Source organism: Ascaphus truei, chromosome 5 (assembly GCF_040206685.1).
Source record: "Ascaphus truei isolate aAscTru1 chromosome 5, aAscTru1.hap1, whole genome shotgun sequence".
Classification (NCBI taxonomy): Eukaryota; Metazoa; Chordata; class Amphibia; order Anura; family Ascaphidae; genus Ascaphus; species Ascaphus truei.
Window position 1 is genome coordinate 289,417,042 of NC_134487.1, and position 23,438 is coordinate 289,440,479.

The window sequence follows — 23,438 nt, forward strand, 5'->3', positions numbered from 1 at the left end:
CTTGCTGGGCACTGATTATACACACAGAGACTACTGTCTGTGTGCGAGGACATGCGAACAGCACCTACAGGCTCTTGTTGATTCCTAGGCAACGACAGGGGTAAGTAACAGTTTATTTGCCAGCGCTTTTTGGGTTATCACAGTGTTGGGGGCGAAGGGTATTTTTAGGAGTTGCTGTATACACTAGTGGTTATCTTGAAAAAGGCTCCTATGGTGAGCTGAAACGTTGTTTGTAATAAACTATTTTCATTTTTCTGTAGTCCTAGTGTGCCTGATTTCTGTCTTTTCCTGTATTCCAGTACTTTGCGGTTTGCACCCAGGCAGGACGCCATTTTTAATGGAGTGCCACTATACCTTTGTATGTGTGTGTATACACACACACACACACACACACACACACACACACACACACACACACACACACACACACACACACACACACACACACACACACACACACACACACACACACACAAGAGAATAGACCCAACCAACTCCCTAAAGGGTAAAAGATATAGCAAACGTAGTTTAGATATATTGGGGGCAGGTAGGACTATCCGTGTTCACCAAAACGCGGATCAGGATATAATATAAAGGAGAAAAATTAGCCCGCAGCGCTCCAAAGTTGAAAATATTTAATTAATGCATCAAAGCAGGTACAAAAATCAACCACTGTTGATTTTTGTACCTGCTTTTTATGCATTAATTACATATTTTCAACTTTTTCAACAGGGGGCGCTGTGGGATACTATTTCTCCTTTCAAATATTCCAATGATATATATGTGTATATATAGGGGAAGGGAAGAACATCGGCGCAAAACTGCTAACTAAACAATAAAATTGAGCATAAATGGACTGAGGATATATTGGGAATTGCTGGTTGCTCTGAAATGAAATGAAGAGAAAACAAAATATAGTGAAGTACGTTTTAGTAAAAGTATATGCGCAAAAGTAGATCGCTATTACAAAGTAGCAGATGTTAACAAGCATATCGCGAGATCGGAGGAACAACCAGGAAGCCCAGGAGAATAGCTGCAGCCGGAGGAGAACCACCACGGAGGATTTCGGCGTTCCACGTGGAGGACAGACACATTGTAACTCCAGGCAGCAGGACGGAGAGGATTATTATATCCTATATGCTTGTTAACATCTGCTACTTTGTAAGTAGCGATCTACTTTTGCGCATATACTTTTACTAAAACGTACGTCACTATATTCTGTTTTCTCTTCATTTCATGTACATATCTAGCCAGCGTAAATTGCACCTGCTGGCGCGTTGTAGCGAGACATTCCCAAAGTGGGAGAAGCTGCCATTGTTTGGAAACAGCGCAACTTGGGTGGGGCTGTCACACAATTTCACCAGTGGGGCGGCGCCAGCAAGTGCTATACAAAGCTACATCTGTAGCACATTTACTGTTTGGCTTATGTGTATGTATATAGCTCCAACTGTTATAAAAGAACACCAATGTACCTTCCATGTACTGTACCAGGAGAAGGAGTGTCTCAGGGAGTAATGACACTGACTCACTTGGACTTGGTTCAATTCCCGGTGCCAGCTCAGTGTGACCTTTGGCCTCAAACATCAAAAAACATACATTGATAGAACTGTTCTATGTGCTGCCTTCAGGGCCGCAGACAGCTTTCCCGGGGCCCAGGACTAACGTTTCCCGGGGCACCCACGTGTCGGCAGCCTTGCGAGAACCCCCCTGTTTTCTGTTACACCCCCCCCCCTTCTCACACACCTTCCTCTCACCCACCTCATCATCCTTTCCTTCCCCCCTCACTCTCCTACACCCCTACCTCTCCCACCCCCATGTATTTTTCTCCCCTCCCCACACTCAATAACCTCCATCCCCAATATACGCGCACACACATACACAGTGACACACACAGACAGACACTATGCCCCCCCCAAAACACATAAAAATAAGCCCTCTCCCCCTTGGGGTGGGTAAGGTGCCTGGGAGGGTGGTATAAGGGGGGCCTGGGCATGTGGGCTTACCTGGGGCCCTTGGATGGGCCTGCTGGATAAGCATGGCCAGAACAGGGCAGAGAGCAGCAGGCCAACTGAGGCCTGAGGAGGGAGGGACAGATGGGCGGTGCAGAGGGAAGGGGAGGGCTCTGCAGTCCTGCAGGAGAGAAGGAAGGGGGTGTCAGCCAGGAAAGGGGAGGGCCTAGCTTGTTTCCTAGAGTGGAAACAGTAGTGTTACCGACAGGGAGGCTGGGCCCCGTGACGGGGCGGGCCCGGGACAGCAATACCGGCTGTCCCCCCATGTTGGCAGCCCTGGCTGCCTTCAACGCACTATACTGCAATTGTGAAGCGCTTTGAGTCCCATTGGGAGAAAAGGGCTATATAAAATAACGTTTAGTGCTTTAACAGCTGTAGCTGTTTCCAGGGGCTAAAGCAACATTTAGGGCCTCATGCAGTAAGCGACGATTATGTGAAATCGGCAAGCTTATCGATTAGTCATGTTATTGGCGTTTTTCCCTCTCCGTATGCAGTAAGTGCCGAATACATTCAAAATCAACCAGAAAACAAATCCGCCCACTCTCACGATGATGAGCCGATCACACACAGGTGTATCGGCGTGCGTGGCGGGGTGCTGTTAGGTTGCACAATCACAAATCTTGCTGAATCAGGCGAAACAAGCATGTTTTTGATTGCGCGCCATATTTAAAGGCAACGTGTACTGCTAATCATTCTCTGTGTTGTTGGGAGTGAGAGAGAGAGAGAGACGCACAGAGCTGGACGATTGAAGATTTGCATATTGACTGAGAGACTTGTTGTGTATTGGGTGAGCTTTGTCCTTTGTTGTTTTGTTTACATCTTTGTCTTGTTTTATATGTGGAAGTGGGTCGTGTGATTGCCTGTACATTTCTTGTCTGTTTTTTGTGAGTGCTGGAAGTATGCCCGCAAAGCGTGGGAAGAGTGATGCTGGTGGGAGTGGGAGTGCTACTCGTGCGAGTACGCGTCGGAGTGAACGTTCTGTTCAGGGGAGTGATGTTGCTGGTGCACCGAGTGGTGTTGCTGGGAGTGGGAGTGCTGGTGCTGGGAGTGGGAGTGCTGTTGTTGGGAGTGGGAGTGCTGGTGCTGCGAGTGGTGTTGCTGGGAGTGGGAGTGCTGTTGTTGGGAGTGGGAGTGCTGTTGCTGTGAGTGGGAGTGCTGGTGCTGGGAGTGGGAGTGCTGTTGCTGTGAGTGGGAGTGCTGGTGCTGGGAGTGCTGGTGCTAGGAGTGTGAGTGCTGGTGCTAGGAGTGTGAGTGCTGGTGCTAGGAGTGGGAGTGCTGGTGCTAGGAGTGGGAGTGCTGGTGCTGGGAGTGCTGCTGGTGGCGCAGTTGCTGATGGGGTGTCTGGTGGTGGCGTGCTTGCTGGTGGCCAGCTTTTGGAGGCTCTTCCATTGGAAGAAGGAGAGTCCAGTCAGCACCAGCCAAGCTCTGACCCTAAACCTGCTCGGAAAAAACGTGTGGAGAAGCCACGTAATCCTCGCTTCAATGACCAGGAAAATAGGGCTCTTGTCACTGGCATTCTGGAGCACTATGACAGTCTCTATGGACATTTAGTAGGTAAGTGTAACTTTACATTTATTATTCAAATACATGTGATCCTAGGTCATCTGAGTTTTGTTCATATGCAAATATGGGTACACAATATCTTTCTATGTTCATTAGTGTGGAAACACAGCTTTTTATCATGCCTTACAAGGACAAATAAACACAGCCGGTCAATTTGCCAGAACTGCATACAATATGAATGCAACCTTGCTTACATGTATAGGTTTAGTAGTGAATGCTCATGTGCTGCACATATTACACATAAAACAGCATGTTTGCTATCTCTTGGAACAGCTAGCAGTGTAGGAAACTGGTGCTTATATTATTATTAATTTACCTCATATCTTTTATATGTTTTTCAAGGGCGGACAAGTGCAGCAAGCAAAAAAGAAATGTGGGACACAATAGTCATTGGTGTCAATGCCTGTGGGAATAGTGTCAGGGACAAGTATCATTGTCGGAAAAGATTTGATGATATTAGGTCCAAATTGAAAAAGAAAATACAAGACCAACGCGTGCATGCTACTGGCACTGGAGGTGGGCCCACACCACAACGTCTCATATTGACTCCATTGGAGGAGCTGCTTCGGCCAAAATTACTTACCGTCGTCGTGGAAGGCTTGGCTGGTGACCGTGACATTGGAATTTATCCGTCACAATTTCCAGCAGGTGATAAATATTACTGTACTAGGCGTGTCGTTGCTTACAGTTATTTTGCATATTTACACTGCTTTTTATACTGTCTTCACAATATAAGCATACCTGCATCTATATATGTATATGTCTGATTCTGTATATATATATCTCAAAATAGACATATATGTAGTAGTCCTACTAAAAGCAGTAACTAATATAGCACGTGCCATTGCGTGCTCATTTACATGTGAATTCCCAAAATGCATAGCTGCAGTGGAAGCAATTGATGGTGGGCGAAGATGGGGAACAACAGGGTAGTACACATGTGTAACACATGTTCATGAGAAATTATTAGTAGCTACAGGTACAGAACAGAAATATGTATCATATTATTGTGTATTTTATTGATTTTACTCCGACAAACATGACATTACTGCCTATTTTAAGCATGCATCAAAGAAATTGCATGTAACGGCCTACAAACATCACTGGCACTAACACATCTATAGTTGCTTATGAAAAGGTCCATTTTTGCTTTATGTCATATACAGACAGCATAATGAGGCACACGTATCATATGTTATGTCATTGTTTTCATAACTTAAACACTGCAGATGACTACTTAGCTCATCTACCATTGTGTTAAAGCAGCTGCAATTAATATCTCATCACAGCATACACTTCAACAGAGGGGGTGGGGTTCAGCACACACACTAATTACAGCCTCATTTCACGGTCAACTTAGTTCACACCATTTGCACCTGTTTCAAGTCATTGAAAGGTGTGGCTGATTAGGCTTTTTGGGGAAGGGAATACCTTTCTTACAACCTGAATAGCACAACTGAAGTTAATCACACTCATTTGAAAGCTTAACTCTAGCTACTAAATGCCCCAACAACTCATTACTTATCAAAGCGTACGTCACACATTAGTTCACTCATATCTATAGTTGAACTACTATGAAAGACACATTATCACACACTGCATGTGTTGTCTTGTTGAGTCACAGCCACATTCAGGTGTGCCACATCTTCGATTAATGTACCACACATATCCTCTACCAAAAACAACACTTTTTGCAATATGACCACCTTCATGATAACCATTGTGAATGGTCATCTCATGATAGTTATGTACATTATGATACTGATATCACTACACAACATATGATTTTTATGTACTCATTTAATCTATTTATCCTCACGCATTACTGCAGAAACATAGTATGTTGTATGTTAGGGAACTCAAAAATTCTAAGTACACAGGCATGTACAGTGTTATTAAAACTATTTATGTTCACTTTCACACACATTTTCGGTTAAGGAACTGATGTTGTTAGTTAATCATAAATACAGAACATACAATAAGTGTTTGTTCAATATTTACACATGTAAATGTAAAACTTATGTTATTGTTATATATAGTTGCCCCTGGAGGACATGTGTCACCTGAGATGGAACAAGTGTCTTCACCTGGGTCAGCCAGCTCAACACTACTAGAAGGTGAGTGTATCATTTGCTGGCCATATAATATGTGCTCTTCTATATGTTATGTTGTCATGTGCATTATTTGTTTTGCACATCTTCTTTAAATAGGATTACTTAGTGTCAGTGAAAATTAAGTGTAAGGCAACATGTATTGTGTTAGTGATGTTAATTATCATGTAGGACTTCTGAGTTTAGAGCAACTTTTCATTCATTCATATTTCATACTGAGTCCAAACATTATTCGTAAGTCAAGGTAGTTTTTAATGAGGTTATAAAACGTATGCTAACATGTTAGGTGTTACTTAGGACACAGTACAATTACATAGTAACACAGCATACATTAACATGCCATTTAATAATGTGTACATTTCTTTTTAGAACATCATGGTGATGAGGATGATGAGTATGATGAGGATGACGCCACAGAAGAGACTGAAATACAATCATGTGACCATGAAGAGGTGCCAATAGAAACTGTTGTACCGCCAAATCGTCCATCAACTTCCACATACGATGCAATTGTAGCTTCAGAGGGAAAAATAGTGGACGCAGAAAATCGTCGCCATTCAGACATGATGACAGTGCTGGAAAGGATGATTGGACTGCAGGAAGAAACAGTATCACAATTGGCACATCTCCACAGAGTCTTCATTGAAGTGCCTAAACAGTTGCAAAAAATCAACACCTCATTCGAAGCATTAGTTGTTCAGCAAACACAAGCTAATTACTGGAGAATGACTAATGTACCACAATTCAACACCTCCCAGCCAGGATCTGTTCATGCAGGTCAGTTTTCACCACATTCATCTGATATTCATTCACCAGGCCCAAATGTTACCGGTCAAGTAGCAGACATTGCTGTGCAGGTTCCTGATGACATCCTACCGCTGCCATCTGTACAAATTCAGCAGCAGACACCTACAAAGGAGGCGACAAAAACAAAACAAGACACACATGAAACAGACCAACCATCACTTGTGCAGTGTCTACCAACTTGCTCACATGTGTCACTGGGCACAAGCCCTGTCCGTGAACAGTCACTACCCAAAAGCCCTGTAGGTGAGTCGCTGCCCAAAAGCCCTGTAGGTGAATCGCTGCCCAAAAGCCCTGTAGGTGAATCGCTGCCCAAAAGCCCTGTAGGTGAATCACTGCCCAAAAGCCCTGTAGGTGAGTCACTGGCCAAAAGCCCTGTAGGTGAGTCACTGGCCACAAGCCCCGTAGGTGAACAGTCACTGGCCACAAGCCCTGCCCGTGAAGTGCCAGAGGCCACTCAAAGTGGCTCTGTTGTGCCTAAAGTTGGTGGCAAAAGAAAAAGGAAAATTCAAGAGACAACAAGCAGGCCTGTTACTCGCTCGCAAAAGGAACAAAAAAAATAAATGTTATAATTCAGAAAATATGTCTTTGGCCTTGTTTTGTTGACTTCAGATTATCTAATTACTATTGTATGTATGCTGAAGACTGTGTTGTTTCCAAACTTTCAACTATGTTCTTGTACACGTGAAGTTTTGGAAATGTTAACACTCATAATTAATTGTGTTATAAATATTTATGTTGTAATCGTCTGTTCAGTAATGGTCCACCAGGAGCCAGTTGCTAAGTTTAGAGAAGCTGCCATTGACTTTGCAGCAAAACATTGCATTTGGGTGTGTTAATTGATGTAAGAATTGCATATGCATATTAGTCACATGCAATTATTAAAACACCTAAGTAAGTGCAAACATCTTTCTTGTACGTGTACAGCAGGATTATGTGTAAATTATTACTTACCTTTGCCTTGCTTGGCCATTGTAATTTTGTCCTTTAATCAGTTGTGTGTTCGTTTCTATAACATCTCAGAATGTATAATAATATATATACACACACACACACACACACACACACACACACACACTGAGTGAGTGTGAGTGTGAGTGTGTGAGTGTGTATATATATATATATATATATGTGTATATATATGTGTATATATATGTGTATATATATGTGTATATATATGTGTATATATATGTGTATATATATGTGTATATATATGTGTATATATATGTGTATATATATGTGTATATATATGTGTATATATATGTGTATATATATGTGTATATATGTGTGTATATATATATATACGATGATTTCATATATATATATATATATATATAGTACTATATAAACTGGTATACACAAACTAATACACTTCATGCTTCCTTGTGAAAGCACACTATTTTAATAATACAGGCCTAATGTTTGAGAAATATCCTAAGTATGAGACTCTAACAGTATTGTGCTTAAACAAATGTTTATTACTTAATTCAATCATGTTTCTCACCATTTAAATAGGTTTCATACAAGGTATACTTAATGCCATCAATGTTGTGTGTACTCCTGCAATATAAAAAAAAAAAAAATATTATATATAAATATATATATATTTTTATAAGAGATATATTTATATATATATATATATATATATATATATATATATATATATATATATATACACACGTATTTAAACTCATGCAGACAGGGAGTTAACCAGACTTTCACATACACACAGAAATGTAAGCGGGGAAAAAACATTTCTTTTTGCAGGTGTGTTTTTACTGATATGCCTGGCTAAGAAATATTTTCACACACTGGTCTTTGTTAGTTTTCAAAAAAACACTATGTGAACGCATTCACAGTCTAGGGATGTTTTTCACAAACGAGATAAAAGAAGGAGAAATGTTTCTCCCACAGTCCCATATCACGAACCACAACTGTTAACCCAATTAGACAAACAAATCCAATTGGCGTTTGAAATAAGGAGTCAAAGTAGTTACTTTTGTTGACCTTGACAAGGAAAAACAGGAGTTTGTTAGCCATTCAGCACATTCATTTTGATGAGCAAATAACACAGACCTGCACACAGCTTTTGTGCTACTCAGACATGGCTGATGAATTCGTTAACAATATTAATCCCCTTTTAGGGTATAAGTACATGATCTGTGAAGCCATCTTGAACAGTCGCGGACAGAAAGCAAGCACACGCCAAATCGATGATTTCATTCGAGCAAAATATCCTTATTACCAAGACCGTAAGCATGCACGGAATTTTAATTCCTCAATAAGATTCACTTTATCAAGTAATGACTTTTTTGAACGTGACCAGGATAAGCTACAACACACCTATGGTTTCTGGAAGATTGCCCCGGAAAAACAATTTCTCCTGAAAGACGGCACTTATATTGTCGTGAAAGGCATATTTATTCCTAATGGCAATAGCAATGTATCCGCTACTACTGATCCGTTTGAATCGATACGTGCTGCAATATCTGCAGCCTCCATTCCTGAAACCCACATTGTACAAGAACAAAAGTACTATGATTATGTACCAAGCCTTTCAGCTGAAATTGCATTGGAATGGGAACCGGAAGAAATGAACCTACCTCCCGACCAATTATTTGAAGAAAGCAGTGGCGATTCCTATGAGCGCATCCTGGAGGAGATATGTGCCATACTGGATTCAGCGGTTGGGTTAAGCGTGGATGAAAATGGCTTGCATTTCTGGAGCGACCAGTTGCAGCCAGGCGAAGAGTTAATTCTAGAAGAATGGTAAATATAACAATCGTTATGCGTTGACTCTGCGTTTAAATTTTTTTTTTTTTTGTAACCACCATTTTCACTTTCAATGCGTGGATACAGCGTAACATTGCAGACTGCATAACATGTAGCGATCACAAACAAATTGTTTCCTAATACAATATAGTAGGACCTGAAAGAGTAGTACACATTGCTGACGGAATAAATATACGTACTTTCCTATCCCTTTAAACATATTAGCAACATTTTACCATTACTCTAACACATACCTGTTTTGTTATCATGCAACATCTACAACATTGAAAACCGGGTCCACCACGTATGACGTGGGACCCTTGTCATGGGCCAAGGCGTCCTTAAAAAGGATTAGTGATGTAAGTCCCGCCCCCAAGCGACGTGCGCGCCTCAAAGCCTATTGGCTGTCATGTTTTGTTATAGTAACGGTAACTGCAGTGTGTGATGCGTGCGGCTCAGTGTTTGTAGGCGTACCCTGGGCGTTAGCCGAATGTTAATTGAGTGGGAGGAGTGTTAGCGTGCGTTTCACGCTGGCTTAACATGACGTCACATGTATTGCATTTGCGCATTGTGTTATCGGCCGTGCTTTCTGTTCAAACACGTCTGTTTAAAAAGAATACAGATGTACTCGTTTAGAACGAATGTAGTTTCGTCTTCATTGTATTTGAAATAAAGATGTTATGTTTACTGGTATTTTCAACATGTATTGAACGCACAACGTACGCTTTGTTTTGCGCATGCGCTAACAGTTAGTGGAGCCAAGCGTGAAGTGCGTGCGCACACAAAGATGTGCGCGCACATCTTTCAGTATACAGGCAACGTTCACTTCTTATACATAGTTATGCCTGCTACAAATTTAAAGAAACATTACATACTGATGAACAGTTTTACTTCTAACATATAAGTGAGTGACGTGTGTATCTACACAATCATATAGAGCTGCGTAACGCGTTGTCACGGATGCATATCTAGTAAGGTGCCATCTTTGACCATCATGTGTTTGCTGTATTTCAGAGATGTCGGGGAAGATACAATCGGATCAATGTATGATTTCAGAAGAGTCTACCTTTATATGAGATGATTGTGAGGAGGAGCCACCGACTACTATACTACATATGGAACTAATTTTATATTGCTTGCAGCGCTTATTAACAAACAATTAAAAATGTGATACCCTTATGCCTATATTGCATAAGCACTTAATTAACATAATGATGTTGCAAAAGAGTGCCTCATGAATTTTTATTGAGTGTTCTTTAATGACTACTAACATTTTATGACGGTGTGTTTTATATATAACAACCATTCCCACTCTGCTAACACATTTGTGTATTCTAATATGTAATGGAACGTATGACTGTCGAAACTATGTAACAATAATAATAATAATATGAGCATGTTCATGTATAGGGCTGCTAGTTGTACGCAGCGATTTACAGACACATGTTTCAGCCTGAGGTCCCTGGCCCGTGGAACGTACAAATGTTTTTTTGCCGCATGAGGCACAGGGAGATAAAGTGACTTGGCCAAGGTCACAAGGAGCCCACACCGGGAATTGAACCAGACTCCCCTGCTTCAAACTATCAGTGCCAGTGTGTGTCTTTACTCAGTGAGCCACTCCTTCTCCCAATGTAAAGGACACTTACAACCAAGTAGCCATTTATTTTTAAAATCTCTTGTTACATGGGTATGTAGATAAAATGGTTTGGGACTGTAGCAAATAATGTTAGTGGCCAGATGTTATGGTCCCCTCCAATGCATGATGTTCTGAATATGACATCACCATCATGTTATGAAGTACGTTTCTGTGTATATTTCATTAACCTAACTAACTATAGTTTACTGTGTTTATTAATCGTTTAGAAATACATAGTATAGTCAATATGATGATATAAGCTACCATAATAAAGCTGGTGTTATCATTTGTCGGTGTTATACATGGATCCTACACCAATTGATAGAGACACAAACAGTTGTCTTAAAAAGTGTGTCTATGCTAGTGATGAATGTGCTCCCGTAAGTAAACAAATAAGTACAGTTATCCCCTTTTCTCCAACCACCTCTATATTACATTAATGGAAATTATAAGGAAACCTACATAAAATGTGATGAAATGTGAGTAATCATTTTGTAATACAATGCACATGAAAGCTCAAGAGTAGCTAAATGCATATACATGATACAGAAAGTACATATATGTAACATTTGTGTTTAAACCAATATGTTGGGTTTTTAGTTCCAATAATTATAGGAAGATTGAGGTAGCCACATCTTATGAGAGATGTCAGCAAATATACATACCATGATCAGTCATACTGGAGATATACCTATAATGCAAAGGAACAATATATAAATTGCAAACATTGACATGCCATCTTCAGTACCGTAAACAACACAGCAAAGTGTGTATTTGGTGTTAAATGTACAACACCATGTATATTTCATGACATTCAAAATGTAAATCAGCCTGGTGTACACATCATATGGATGTACATGTTACACTGCACCAATAACATTGTATGTAAGCATACTAGAAGCATGAATGATTATGGGCATAATATGTGTTTTGTCTTAGCATAAGGAATAACACAATGCTAAAATATTATTGCTTTGTTACCCAAGTTGTATTCACATACACACAACTAAAGTACAATTGAAGAGGGATTATATAACCTGTGCAACAATAACATACCGGTGCCACATCCCTTTGTGCACACAGCAGAGAAAAGAAAGGTGTGCAACCCATATTCATCTGTGTCCTAACAGAAGGTTATATAAAGAAACATTATTGTTAATATAACATAATTAAACTATAAAAGTAGTACTAGGAACATATGAGTTTGTACTTACAAGAAAAAAATGAATTGATGAGATTCTGTCGTGTCTGGCCACCACTGGCTGTTTGTTCATTTTCAGCAGCTACATGGGTGGGATGCTCGTCTACCAAAGCCTCAGCTAGGTCTGACTGTACATTGTGCCTGAGTGCAACATTGTGCAAAATGCAACAGGCAAGGATAATATCAGACACTTTTTGAGGCTTGTATAGAAGAGCCCCACCAGTTCTGTCCAGACACCTAAACCTGGTCTTGAGTAGGCCAAATGTCCTCTCTATAACAGATCTTGTAGATATATGGGCTGCATTGTACCTGTCCTCTGCTTCAGTTTGAGGGTTTAGCACCGGAGTCAAGAGCCACGGCCTAATTCCGTATCCTGAGTCACCTATAATGAATGGAGCACACATAAGCTGACATTAGTGATCAAATTGTACAATGCCAACATTCCTAAATCAACATGTGTTTTGTGTTAGAACATGTAAATATGTACTCACCCAGCAGCCAACCAGGTTCAAAATGTCCCTCTTCGAACGCATGGAAGACTGAAGAGTTCCTCAGGATAGAGGAATCGTGACTGGAACCAGGGAACTTGGGTACCACATGCATTATCCTCATCGTGGCATCACATACCACCTGTACATTGAGTGAATGGTAGTGCTTCCGATTGCGGTACACATGCTCACTCTGACTAGGTGCAATCAAAGCAACATGTGTGCAATCGATTGCACCCAGCACACATGGTATCCCTGCTATATTATAAAAGCCAGTCCTGACTTCCAGCCACTCTGTCGCCTCTGTAGGAAAATGAATATAATTCCTAGCGCGTCTATTGAGTGCATAGAGAAACTGGGTCAAGGCCCGCGAGAATGTAGATTGCGAGACCCCGCCCACTATGCCCACAGTTGTCTGGTATGACGCGGAAGCAAGATAATGTAATGAGCACAGCATTTTAACAAGCCCAGGGACTGCACGACCTCTGGCTGTGAAAAAATCTAAATCCCCCCTTATCTCCTCATAAAGAGCTAAGATTGCTGCTGAACTCAAACGATAGCGACTTACAATCTCCTCCTCACTCATCCCATCTAACAGGGTTCTCTCCCTGTACAGACGCGGACGAGGCACAAGTTGTCTCCTCTGTCTTCTCCTCTGATCTCCTGTCCCTCTACCTGTCCCTCGGCCTGTCCCTCTCCCTGTCCCTGTCGTATCCGCGTCACTGTCACTGTCCCTCGGTGTGTCCCTCCCTTGCCCTATATGATTGTCTTCATCATCAAGCATGTCATAGAAAAGAATGTTCCTCCGTCTCCTAAACATTCGCAACATTTTGAAATGAGTAGCTGTGAATGAGCAGGTAATGTGCGTCCTTTAAATAGGTATGTGATGATGTCAGGTGACATAGTAAAATGCAAGGTGTTACATTAACATAATAAAGTACTTCTGTGGCAAGCTGTGTGCACTTGTTGTTCTAAGTATTTGTTGTGTGTATTCTGCAGGGAATGATGATATTTGGCAATGATGTGACGTGAAGCTTTGTACAAAGATTGCTTGCAAATAAATAGTTGCATGTGCAATGCATGTAACACTTGTGAACGCAAGAGTCAGTCATGTAATGAGACAAAAAGGCTGAGATTGACGTGGGAAAAGTTTTGTGTAACATGTGTAATTATCCATGTTATTGTGACATGTTGGCAACAATGAATAGTCGTGTGCATATGCATGCATTTGTGTAAGGAGGATAGTTGGTATAGAATGAGTTTACAAGGTGTCCCAATGATGAATTACTGTACATGTGTGTATAAGTTAGGTTGAAGTGCTTGTAATGCAACGGTTACAATGTAAACATGCAATGTGATTGAGCGTCCAATAAGTGACGTCATGAAAATAGGGAGGACCCAAAAGTTTATGTAAACATGAGAAGACAGATGTACATGAACGTTTAAAGATGCGTGTCACATTACAAGCATTGTGTAATGTAAAGGAAGATGAATATACTGTGTATGAGTGACATGTGTGACATGTGTGACATCATGTAAATAATTGTCGCTGAGTTGAGTAAAATGTGTGATATGATGTGAGGTTCTCCTTTAAGAGTGTAGTATAGTATTTTCCCTTGCCACATCATCACATGATGAGTAATGTGACCCGCAAATGCTGAAAACATGTAAAAGTCGAATGTTATGCAAATAAGACACATCAGCTGTGACACAATGCAGGGAATGCCCCCACACTGTAATGCAAATCCCCCTTGTATTGTGAGCAATGAAACGTAAACAGTACTATACTGTTATACGTCCCCGCTCCATTGACTTCCATTGATGTACAGAAGATTTTTTTTTTCTAAGTGCCGTTCCGGCAGCCTTAGCGATCGTTCTCCCGTCCAAAATGCCAACTTTAGTTGGCGGGAGAAATCGGCCATAACATCTCAATTTCGTAGTGCCGATCAGCCCCGATAAGCTGTTTTTTTTTGTTGAATCCAGCCGATTTAAAAAAGTGGCGATCAGTGTCGAAAACAGGCTTATCGGCAGGCGACTGGCCATAACCAAATTATCGGCTCCGAAACCTGGCGATATGAAGCACTTATCGGCGCTTACTGAATCTCAAACCCAATTTTGGCTATAACATGGCCATATTTCCCTTATCAACGCTTACTGCATGAGGCCCTTAATATTTCATCACAATTCACTTACAATACCATAATATTATAGTGACTGACTCATCTAGAATGAACAGGGCCGCTTATACATTAGGCCGACTAGGCACAGTGCCTCGGGGCCTATGAACCTTTTAGGGCCTACAATATTTCACTTGAAAAAATACCTAAACAAAAAAAAAATCACAAAATAAGAGAAAACAGCACATTTTAATTTAAAATGCCTTCGAAGTATCGATACCTTGAAATATCGAAAAACAAAAGTATCGATGCCAAATATCGCTCGTATCGAAAGAAACAAGCAAACGATGAAATTAGCATAAAAATGAGTAAAAATATCGGACACACAGGCCTCTAGAAATAAAAGTGCCTAGGGCCTGCGCAGGTCTTAAAATGGCCCTGACAATGAATATATAATTTTTTTATGCTAGGGGATCTCAATTGGTGCTCATATTAAAGTCTGGATCCTCCAGTGGGAGGTCACTAGCCACACAGGGGTATATTCTAGTAGCTGTGAGTTTGTCCTTGTCAAACTGTGCCGTTACAACAGGGTCATAAGTAGTGGAATACAATTTGACAACTAGCCCTATAGGGGTACCAAACATCATATCGCTTACATCGCGTCTATTAAAATTGCCCTTCTGTGCGGATAAACAGCCGATCCGCATGGATTGTACCGTGGTTCGGTTTCAAACGGAATTAACACGAACTTTCAATATTGGAAATAACATGACTTGAAACAAATATTGTTGCATAATGCGTATGTATTATATTTTGAGCAAAAAAAGTAATATATATATATATATATATATGTTTCACAACATAAAGTGCTTGATATTTTGAGATAACAAATATACTCATACAATCCAAACCATATTGAGTTCTAAAATGTATCAAAAAAATTAACATAACAAACAATATGAAACAGGCCATTGAAGTAATGACTAATTTGCAACTCCATGGTCCCAAAATATGACATTACATTTTAGGAAAGTGCGTCCTTCACCAATGACATGAAATAATAACTTGCTAACAATATGAAGTCAAATTGCAATACGTAGTTTCGTTTACGTTTAAACGGCATGTGCAAACTGCTCATGATGTCCGAATATGTGCTTCGCAGCTTCTTCATAGCTGCAACCTGCAATATATAATAACTATACATACATGTATATATATGTATATCTTTATTTATAGAGCGCTATCCATGTACATAGCGCTTTACAGCAGTCACACACATGACGTGATCGGAATAAACGCTTCATACATAAAAGTACACATTAGGAAAAAGGGGTCCCTGCCCCGAAGAGCTTACAATCTATACATGTATGCTCCATATTTTGAGAAGTAATATAGCTCAATATATGTTCTGATAACATTCTTAGCTATAGAAGTATAAAAGTATAAATTGCATAACATGGGGGTTTAAATAGGCAGCAATTTGCTGTGAATCAGGCGTCCATTTAGTGAGGCAATCAGGCATGTCACCTGGCCCAGGTAATTGATATGAAGGTGTGTGTAATAATAATTATATAGGGGTTACAATGTTTCCAGCGATGTACATCATGAGTTAGGGCAGAAATGATTATAGAATAGTGAATTTGGCAAACTAATTAAATGCGTTCTCCGGAGAGCTGAAATAGGCTTTGTGGTTTGTAATGATGCAATTCCGCATCTAAAATCTGCCACTTATTTGGAGCGGTTTTTAATTTTTGACTTAGGCCTTGTACATAGTAGGCGTGCGTGACGGAGCCCGTGACGTCACGCGCGCCTGCAGCTCAGGCGATCCGTGACCTCTGGGGTCTGGAGGAGGAGACGCGATCAAGAGCAGCTCCAATTCAATGTTTGGGGGCGTGCCCGCGGATACTATGGAGCTACTGGAATTCCAGGGAGTTTGAGCCATTTTTGCCATACCGCTTGAATTTGCAGAGTTGGAATAAGACCGCGTCTAAATAAGACTTTGCCGCAGCAAAGCAGGGGGTCTTCGGAGCTAAACCGCATTGATTTCAGCTCAGGGGACCCCCTGCTTCCAGAGATACTTACCTCCACATGGGGTGCCAGTATCTCTGTGAAGTTTAAAGATCCAGGTCACGCTGGCCAATAGGAATCCACAATGGATGACATCACGGCTTCCTATTGGCTCTTGTGACATTTAAACGCCCCTTTATGTTAGGCACACAAGTTCTCTGGCTGCAGAGATACCGGCACCCCGTACAGAGGTAAGTATCTCTGGAAGCAGGGGGTACCCATAGCTGAAATTAACACAGTTCTGCTCCAAAGACCCCCTGCTTCAATCCTGTAATAATAATAATAATAAAAATAGAAAAACAAGAAATTAAACCTGGATTGCTGCTTTAACGTGATGTTAACCTACACCAGGCCTGCACAACTCCAGTCCTCGAGCGCCGCAAACAGGCCAGGTTTTCAGGATATCCCTACTTCAGCACAGCTGCCTCAATTAGTGGCTCAGTATAACTGAGCCACTAATTGAGCCAGCTGTGCTGAAGTAGGGATATCCTGAAAACCTGGCCTGTTTGCGGCCCTTGAGGACTGGAGTTGTGCATGCCTGACCTACACTAAGTTAATGCCACTGCAATAGTAACGCTGTATCCACTAAGGACAACAACGTAAGATTATGCCATGTTTTCTGCAGTGAGAAGCACAGCTCTAGTGATAATGAGGTGAAAATAACATGCAGACGAGGCATTATCCTAACATCGCGTATCCACTAAAGTCCGATAAGGTTACCGCTGAGTCTTTGAAATTTACGTCAGCACTAAACTTGGCGTAACTCCCATCCAGACGCTGAAATAGGGCCGCTGTAGTGTCCGGAGGCTGTAAGGCTTCGTCCCCGGCGGCCGCGGGCGCACACCAGGCGCAGCCCTCTATGGGGCAGGCCCCAATCGGCGTGGCGATTTTTGCCGAGGCAGCCGAACATTGGTTCACGTCACGGCAGCGGTTCAGCCAATGAGGGCGAACCAGGCGCGTGACGTCATGGCAGCACCCCACCCCTCGGCGGATCTCCTGCTCTTCAGTGTAAGCGCAACCGCAGGACACAGGTCGCGGCTGAAACTGGTGCGCGCGACGCCAGGCGCTCCGGCACGCGTGTGCACGCAATGACTGGGGCCATAGCCTTACAAGGCAGTGAGCCATGATTTTAAGTGTTAGTTCCCAGCGTTATTTCCCTCTCCTCTCTCTGCTTCAGCAAAATCATTGTTTGGGGGTCTGGATAGAAGTACCGCCAAGGCTGGCATAATGCCACGTTATTGGAAGAGAACCCCATGTTATTATCACGTTAACCCTGTTGTGTAGTACGGGGGGGGGGGGATTGTGTTTGCAAAAAATTAGCTTTGTGGGTAAGGCGTTAACGCAGGGAACTTAATGTCGGTTCCTGTTTTAGGTCCTGTCACATTACAGGATGTTCCCTTCTTTAACTTGGATTAGTAGCTGTGGTTATTTTGTCCTGCGCACCCTCCTAGGAGCAATGTGAACTGATCGCAGCGGCAGCTCAAATGCAGGTAATTTACTTCATTTTTAGATAAATTATACAATTATAGGTATTCTTAAATCATTTCTTAAACCTTCAATGTCTTCACAGTAGTGTGTATGCAATCTTTACCTAATCTGTTCTGTAATAACATGGTTTGTAAACAGTTCTCTAAGCTAGGGGAGCTCCGCTGCAGTCCTCAAGTTCCACCCAATAGGTCAAGTTTTCAGGATATCCCCGCTTCAGCACAGGTGGCTCAATCAGTCCTTGCTTCAGCACTTCAATCGAAGACTGAGCCTCTGAATGAGCCACCTGTGCTAAATCTGGGATATCCTGAAAACCTGACCTGTGTGAGGACTGGAATTGAGCCCCCCTGATGTAAGCAGAGGCATTATTCGTGCAGATCGCCCTTTCTTTGATGTGCTGCTTGATAATGATTGTACAATAATTTGTTTAAAGAGATTGAAGAGGAAAATAAAACTATGCTCAGAAAATGATTTAAGTGCACGCAGGAAATATTTAAACTGACTCATTTTCTTTAACGTGAGACACAAACACATGAAAATGTAATGTAGAGGGGACTGCATCGTGCTAAGGAAGCCGACTGCATGGGGCTGGGTTGCCCTTTTTTTAAATGTTTACTAATTACTCTAATCCAGGGGTGGCCAACTCCAGTCCTCATGCGCTACAAACAGGTCAGGTTTTCAGGATATCCCTGCTTCAGCACAGGTGCTCCATCAGTGGCTCAGTCAAAGACCTGTGCTGAAGCAGGGATATCCTCAAAACCGGATCTGTTGGTAGCCCTTGAGGACTGGAGCTGGCTACCCCTGGTCTAATCACTTTCCCAGTGAAAGGTCAAACCGTCTTTTTTTAATTTCATTTGGAGCTATCTAAACTCCAACATTAATTCTCTGATAATATTTTCCGCTTCAACTTCACAATCTTCTACATTCTTCAGCCATGATTTCCAGCACAGAAAATATATATAAATAGCAGATAACTCAAACTCTCTGTTCAAATATAGCGTCAATTCATTTTTTTTGTAAACCTACAATACTGCTTTAACGCAAATAAATTATACTCCCCAATATAATTTTCCAATAATATCACAGCATGCAGAAATAGTGTTACATCGGATTGGCTTCCATGGGCACACGTGGGTCATGAAACTACATCCAATGTCCTTAATACTCAATGGTGGCCTTCTCTATTGTATGGAAACATTAAATCTCGCTTTAGTGCCTTATAGAGTTTGGTGAAGGACTCCATCCAGACACTCTGCTGGTGGGCATTCTGTGCCTGGGATGTTCTGAAGGCTGTGTAAGCCATGGTCAACACTGTCCTCTCAAAGTCCTCTCTCTTCAGGGGTCCTGGGGCGTGGGTCAGTTTAACTCCCAGCCTGCGGATGTCCGTGATAGTCTTGGGTATAACGTCATTGCAGAGAACATCAAAGGTGGTTGCTTTCCTTAGGGAGGACAGCTCAGGGTCCAGCAGAGTCATCTTGTGGTCCTGGTCAATCTTCACTCCAGTTAATAGAAACTTAGAGAGAGAGGTAGAGAAGAGGAGGAGAGAGGTCAGATTTTTGAGGCAATTTGAAACATGTGCACAAAGTTCCCTACACCTCATCCTCACACATGTCGGGTGACCGGACCATCCAAATGTTTGTGTCAAGTACTCTTCGCAATGCAGTATTCTGCATCATCGATGTGTGAAACTTTCGCATGGGGTCTCGTTCCATGCTGCAAAAGGCTCAGCGGAGTCACAGTTTGCAAGCGATTCGCCAGGCATCAATTCAATGTACATGGCAAAATTGTTTAATATGCAAAATTCTCTAAAATCACTAGATTTGCTTTATTCTGAGACTACAAATAGGGCACACGCACAATGCCCATTGTTAAACCTTTGAGGCTTGGCGAAAAAGTTTGGCAGGTAATCGACTCTCACAGCCGCCACCAGTCTAAGTTCTTTCAAAACTAAAGCTGTCTCACATTAATCTGGTCTGTAACTGTTACATACAGTACGCCTATAATATATATGATCTAACTGTGGAATGTCTTGTATATAATGTATAACCCTGCTCACTTAATGTAACTAGGTATTTGTAACTGTATCTGTCATCACTCTGTGCCCAGGACATACTTGAAAACGAGCGGTAACTCTCAATGTATTCCTTCCTGGTAAAACATTTTTTTATAAATAGATAATCGAATTGGGAAGAAAAAAAAACGCTTGCAATTTTGCGAATGTGTTTTGCACAGTTTTGCACAGTTTTGCACAGTTTTGCACAGTTTTGCACGTTTCTAGTCAGTATTCTGTTTCTATGAGTAGTTCTTTTTCTTCCCTAGAGATGATACTACATGCACTTAATTATTAGGCAGAAAAAGCAACACGTCCAATAGCAGACCTAAGCAACTACTTTATAGAGGAATAAACCCCAAAATAAAGCAGCTATCGCCGGTGTTTTTTTAAAAAATATATACATTATTAGGGATTTTACTGAGGTAGAGGCTGGAGAAAGTGGTGCCAATTCTGTGAAAGAGTTATCAGGGATTTATTAAAGTTTCCAGCCAGCCCAGGGATTCTGGATAACTATTGAATACATTCATGTCAAAAGAATGTGCATTCCAGGCCTTTCCTAGGGCTACAGCCTGATCTGACAGGGGGGGCGGGGGGTGGGGGGGGGGAGTCGGGACCAAAGTTGTTGAGCCTGGGGTCGGGGACCATTTCTCTAAAACCTGGTGCGGCTAAGTTGTGGAAACCCTGGCCTCCCTGGGTGTATAGTAATAGTTTAACCCCTTCAGCACATAAGGGAACTACAATGCATTGCCGAGCAATGTGTTATCATCCATTTCTGTACAGTAGCAGCATAATATATATATATATATATATAATCTGGGGAACAATGCCATGTGTATGTATATGTATACATCTATGGGAGGATATATACATATGTTTCTATATGGAAGATATACCTATATAACATATAGGATGATATACATGTTTATGTATGTAAGGATATACATATGGGAGGATATATACATGTGTACATATCCATGGTAGCCGATGTGTCATAGAGGTTGAGGTTTCAATCAGTTAAACTCTGTGTTTCAGATCACATAATTGCCATGTGCCCCATTACATTCACTATCACTATTACATAAAGAATTAAATATGGCTATTACTGTGATCATTCATTACACCGTGACCATCGCTTCCTCTGGGGGAGTCCACACCTTCCACTTACCTCATACAACAGCTCCACCTCTGGCAGAGATGTCTGCAGCACCGGGTTTAGTAAATCAGCTGAGGAACGTCGGACTCGCTGAGCAGTTGGGAAAAGCACCACTGGTTAAAACAAGAGAAACAGGTCTCTCAGTAATATGTGCGGTGCCCACCACGTTCTATAGCAGGGGTGCGCAAACTGGGGGGCGCGAGGTTTACAGAGGCCCCGCGTGCTTCCCGAGGGCACTTTAATTAAATGCCGGGGAAGCGGCGAAGGCCTCTGTAAACTGCACTTGCCTCGGCCCAGACGGCTTCTGGAGACGCGTAGCCAAGGCAACGCGGCCTCAAATGACGCCACGGAGTCATGTGACATCATGACGCCCAGAAAGCCAGAGCCAAGGTAAGGGGGGGGGGGGGCGCGGAGAGGGGGACAGCCGGCAGGGAGGCGCAGGGGAAAAAGATTGCGCTCCCCTGTTCTATAGCATCTCTCATTCTGCAATCTGTTTATCTTTCTTGTGAGGAAAAAAATATCTATCTATCTATCTATCTATCTATCTATCTATCTATCTATCTATCTATCTATCTATCTATCTATCTATCTATCTATCTATCTCCTTGTCTGTTTGTCTATGTATCCAACAATCTAGTTACGATCAGCTCATTGTCTGTCTCTATCTATCGTCTCCCTGTCTGGCTATCCATTTATCTATATATCTATTGTCTCCTTGTTGTCTGTCTGTCTATCTATCTCTCCTTGTCTGCCTCTCTATCTATGTATCCATCTATATAGCTATATATTGTCTCCTTGTTTGTCTGTCTATCCTTCTACAGTACTTCTATATGACATTGGTCAATTTGGGTTATAGGATGGATGGACCAGTGCTGCTCAACTCCCATCCTCAAGACCCCCAACAGGTCAAGTTGTAAGGATATCCCAGGCTCAGCACAGGTGATGCAGTCGAAGACTGAGCCACTGATCGAGCCATCTGTGTTGAAGCTGGAATATCCTTAAAACCTGACCTGGTGGGGGGTGGGGGAGAGGGGGGGAGGGGGTGTTGAGGATGGGAGTTGAGCACCCCTGGGATGGACAACACCAATCAAATACCAAACCCCCAATAAATGAGATTACAACTCCATGGGACTTGGGTTTGGTTTATCCTAATCTCCTAGCTGCATATCTGTGGCAAAACCGATACTGAAAAAACACCAGCACATTTAGCAGAGAATAAAGTACTATGAAAGCACTACACCCCAGTTTTGTTCTTTAAAACGTCTCTTTGTAGCCAGGGATCTAAAAATAAAATAAAAAACATATGCATGGAACAAAATCAGTATGTTCCAATGTATGAGTCCTTAGAAAAATGCTGACGTGCATCATGGAATATGTGTCTAATTTTAAAAGTAGTCTGTCTGTGCATCTGCGTGTATGTAAAACAGCTCTGTGTATGCATTCATCAGTGTGTGTTTTGGCATAGTGCGATAAATGTGGCACCCTGCCTGCATTTGTGTATACATTGCTGTGTTTGTAAAATATAGGCAGTGTCCCATGGAACGTGCTGGGCGTTCCCCTAGAAAAGTGCTTGGATTAAATTAGCCGCTGGAGTGGAAATCCCTGGACAGAAGCTGCGTTTTGTTGGCACTCCATGCTAAATAAGATCTGCCAGGAGGAATAAGCCCATTCTGAGTGAAGAATGAATGTGTAATTCATGTGGATGGAGGGTAGGGTTGCCAGGTGGCTTCTCCAAAAATACTGGACACAATGGTGAAAGGTGCGACGTGCTCGAGAGACACACACACACCTCTCACCGCTCCATGCTGTTTCCTCATCACCTTGGCCCCACCACCAGGCTCCTGACACCTCTTCCTAATTGGCTGCATTACCCAGCAGCAGCCAATCAGGATGGAGGAAGCTGCCCAGCCCCCTAGCAGCTGTCCTGCTGTCTCCCGCTCAGGGAAATCCCACGCCCCCCCAAGTCGGTCTGGTCACTA

At 42.1% G+C, this 23,438-nt stretch overlaps 1 protein-coding gene across 1 annotated transcript in view; it reads right to left on the reverse strand.

The window, feature by feature from the left end:
* Window positions 1-17,213: 17,213 nt before the first annotated feature.
* The window catches only part of FAM180A (family with sequence similarity 180 member A), a 38,578-nt gene continuing 32,353 nt past the window's right edge, over window positions 17,214-23,438 (reverse strand). The window contains exons 2-3 of the mRNA XM_075602586.1: window positions 21,472-21,572; window positions 17,214-19,766 (exon numbers count right to left, since the gene is read on the reverse strand). Of these exons, the coding sequence (XP_075458701.1) occupies window positions 19,419-19,766; window positions 21,472-21,572 (449 nt within the window). The 3' untranslated portion in view covers window positions 17,214-19,418. The remainder of the gene's footprint in view (window positions 19,767-21,471; window positions 21,573-23,438) is intronic.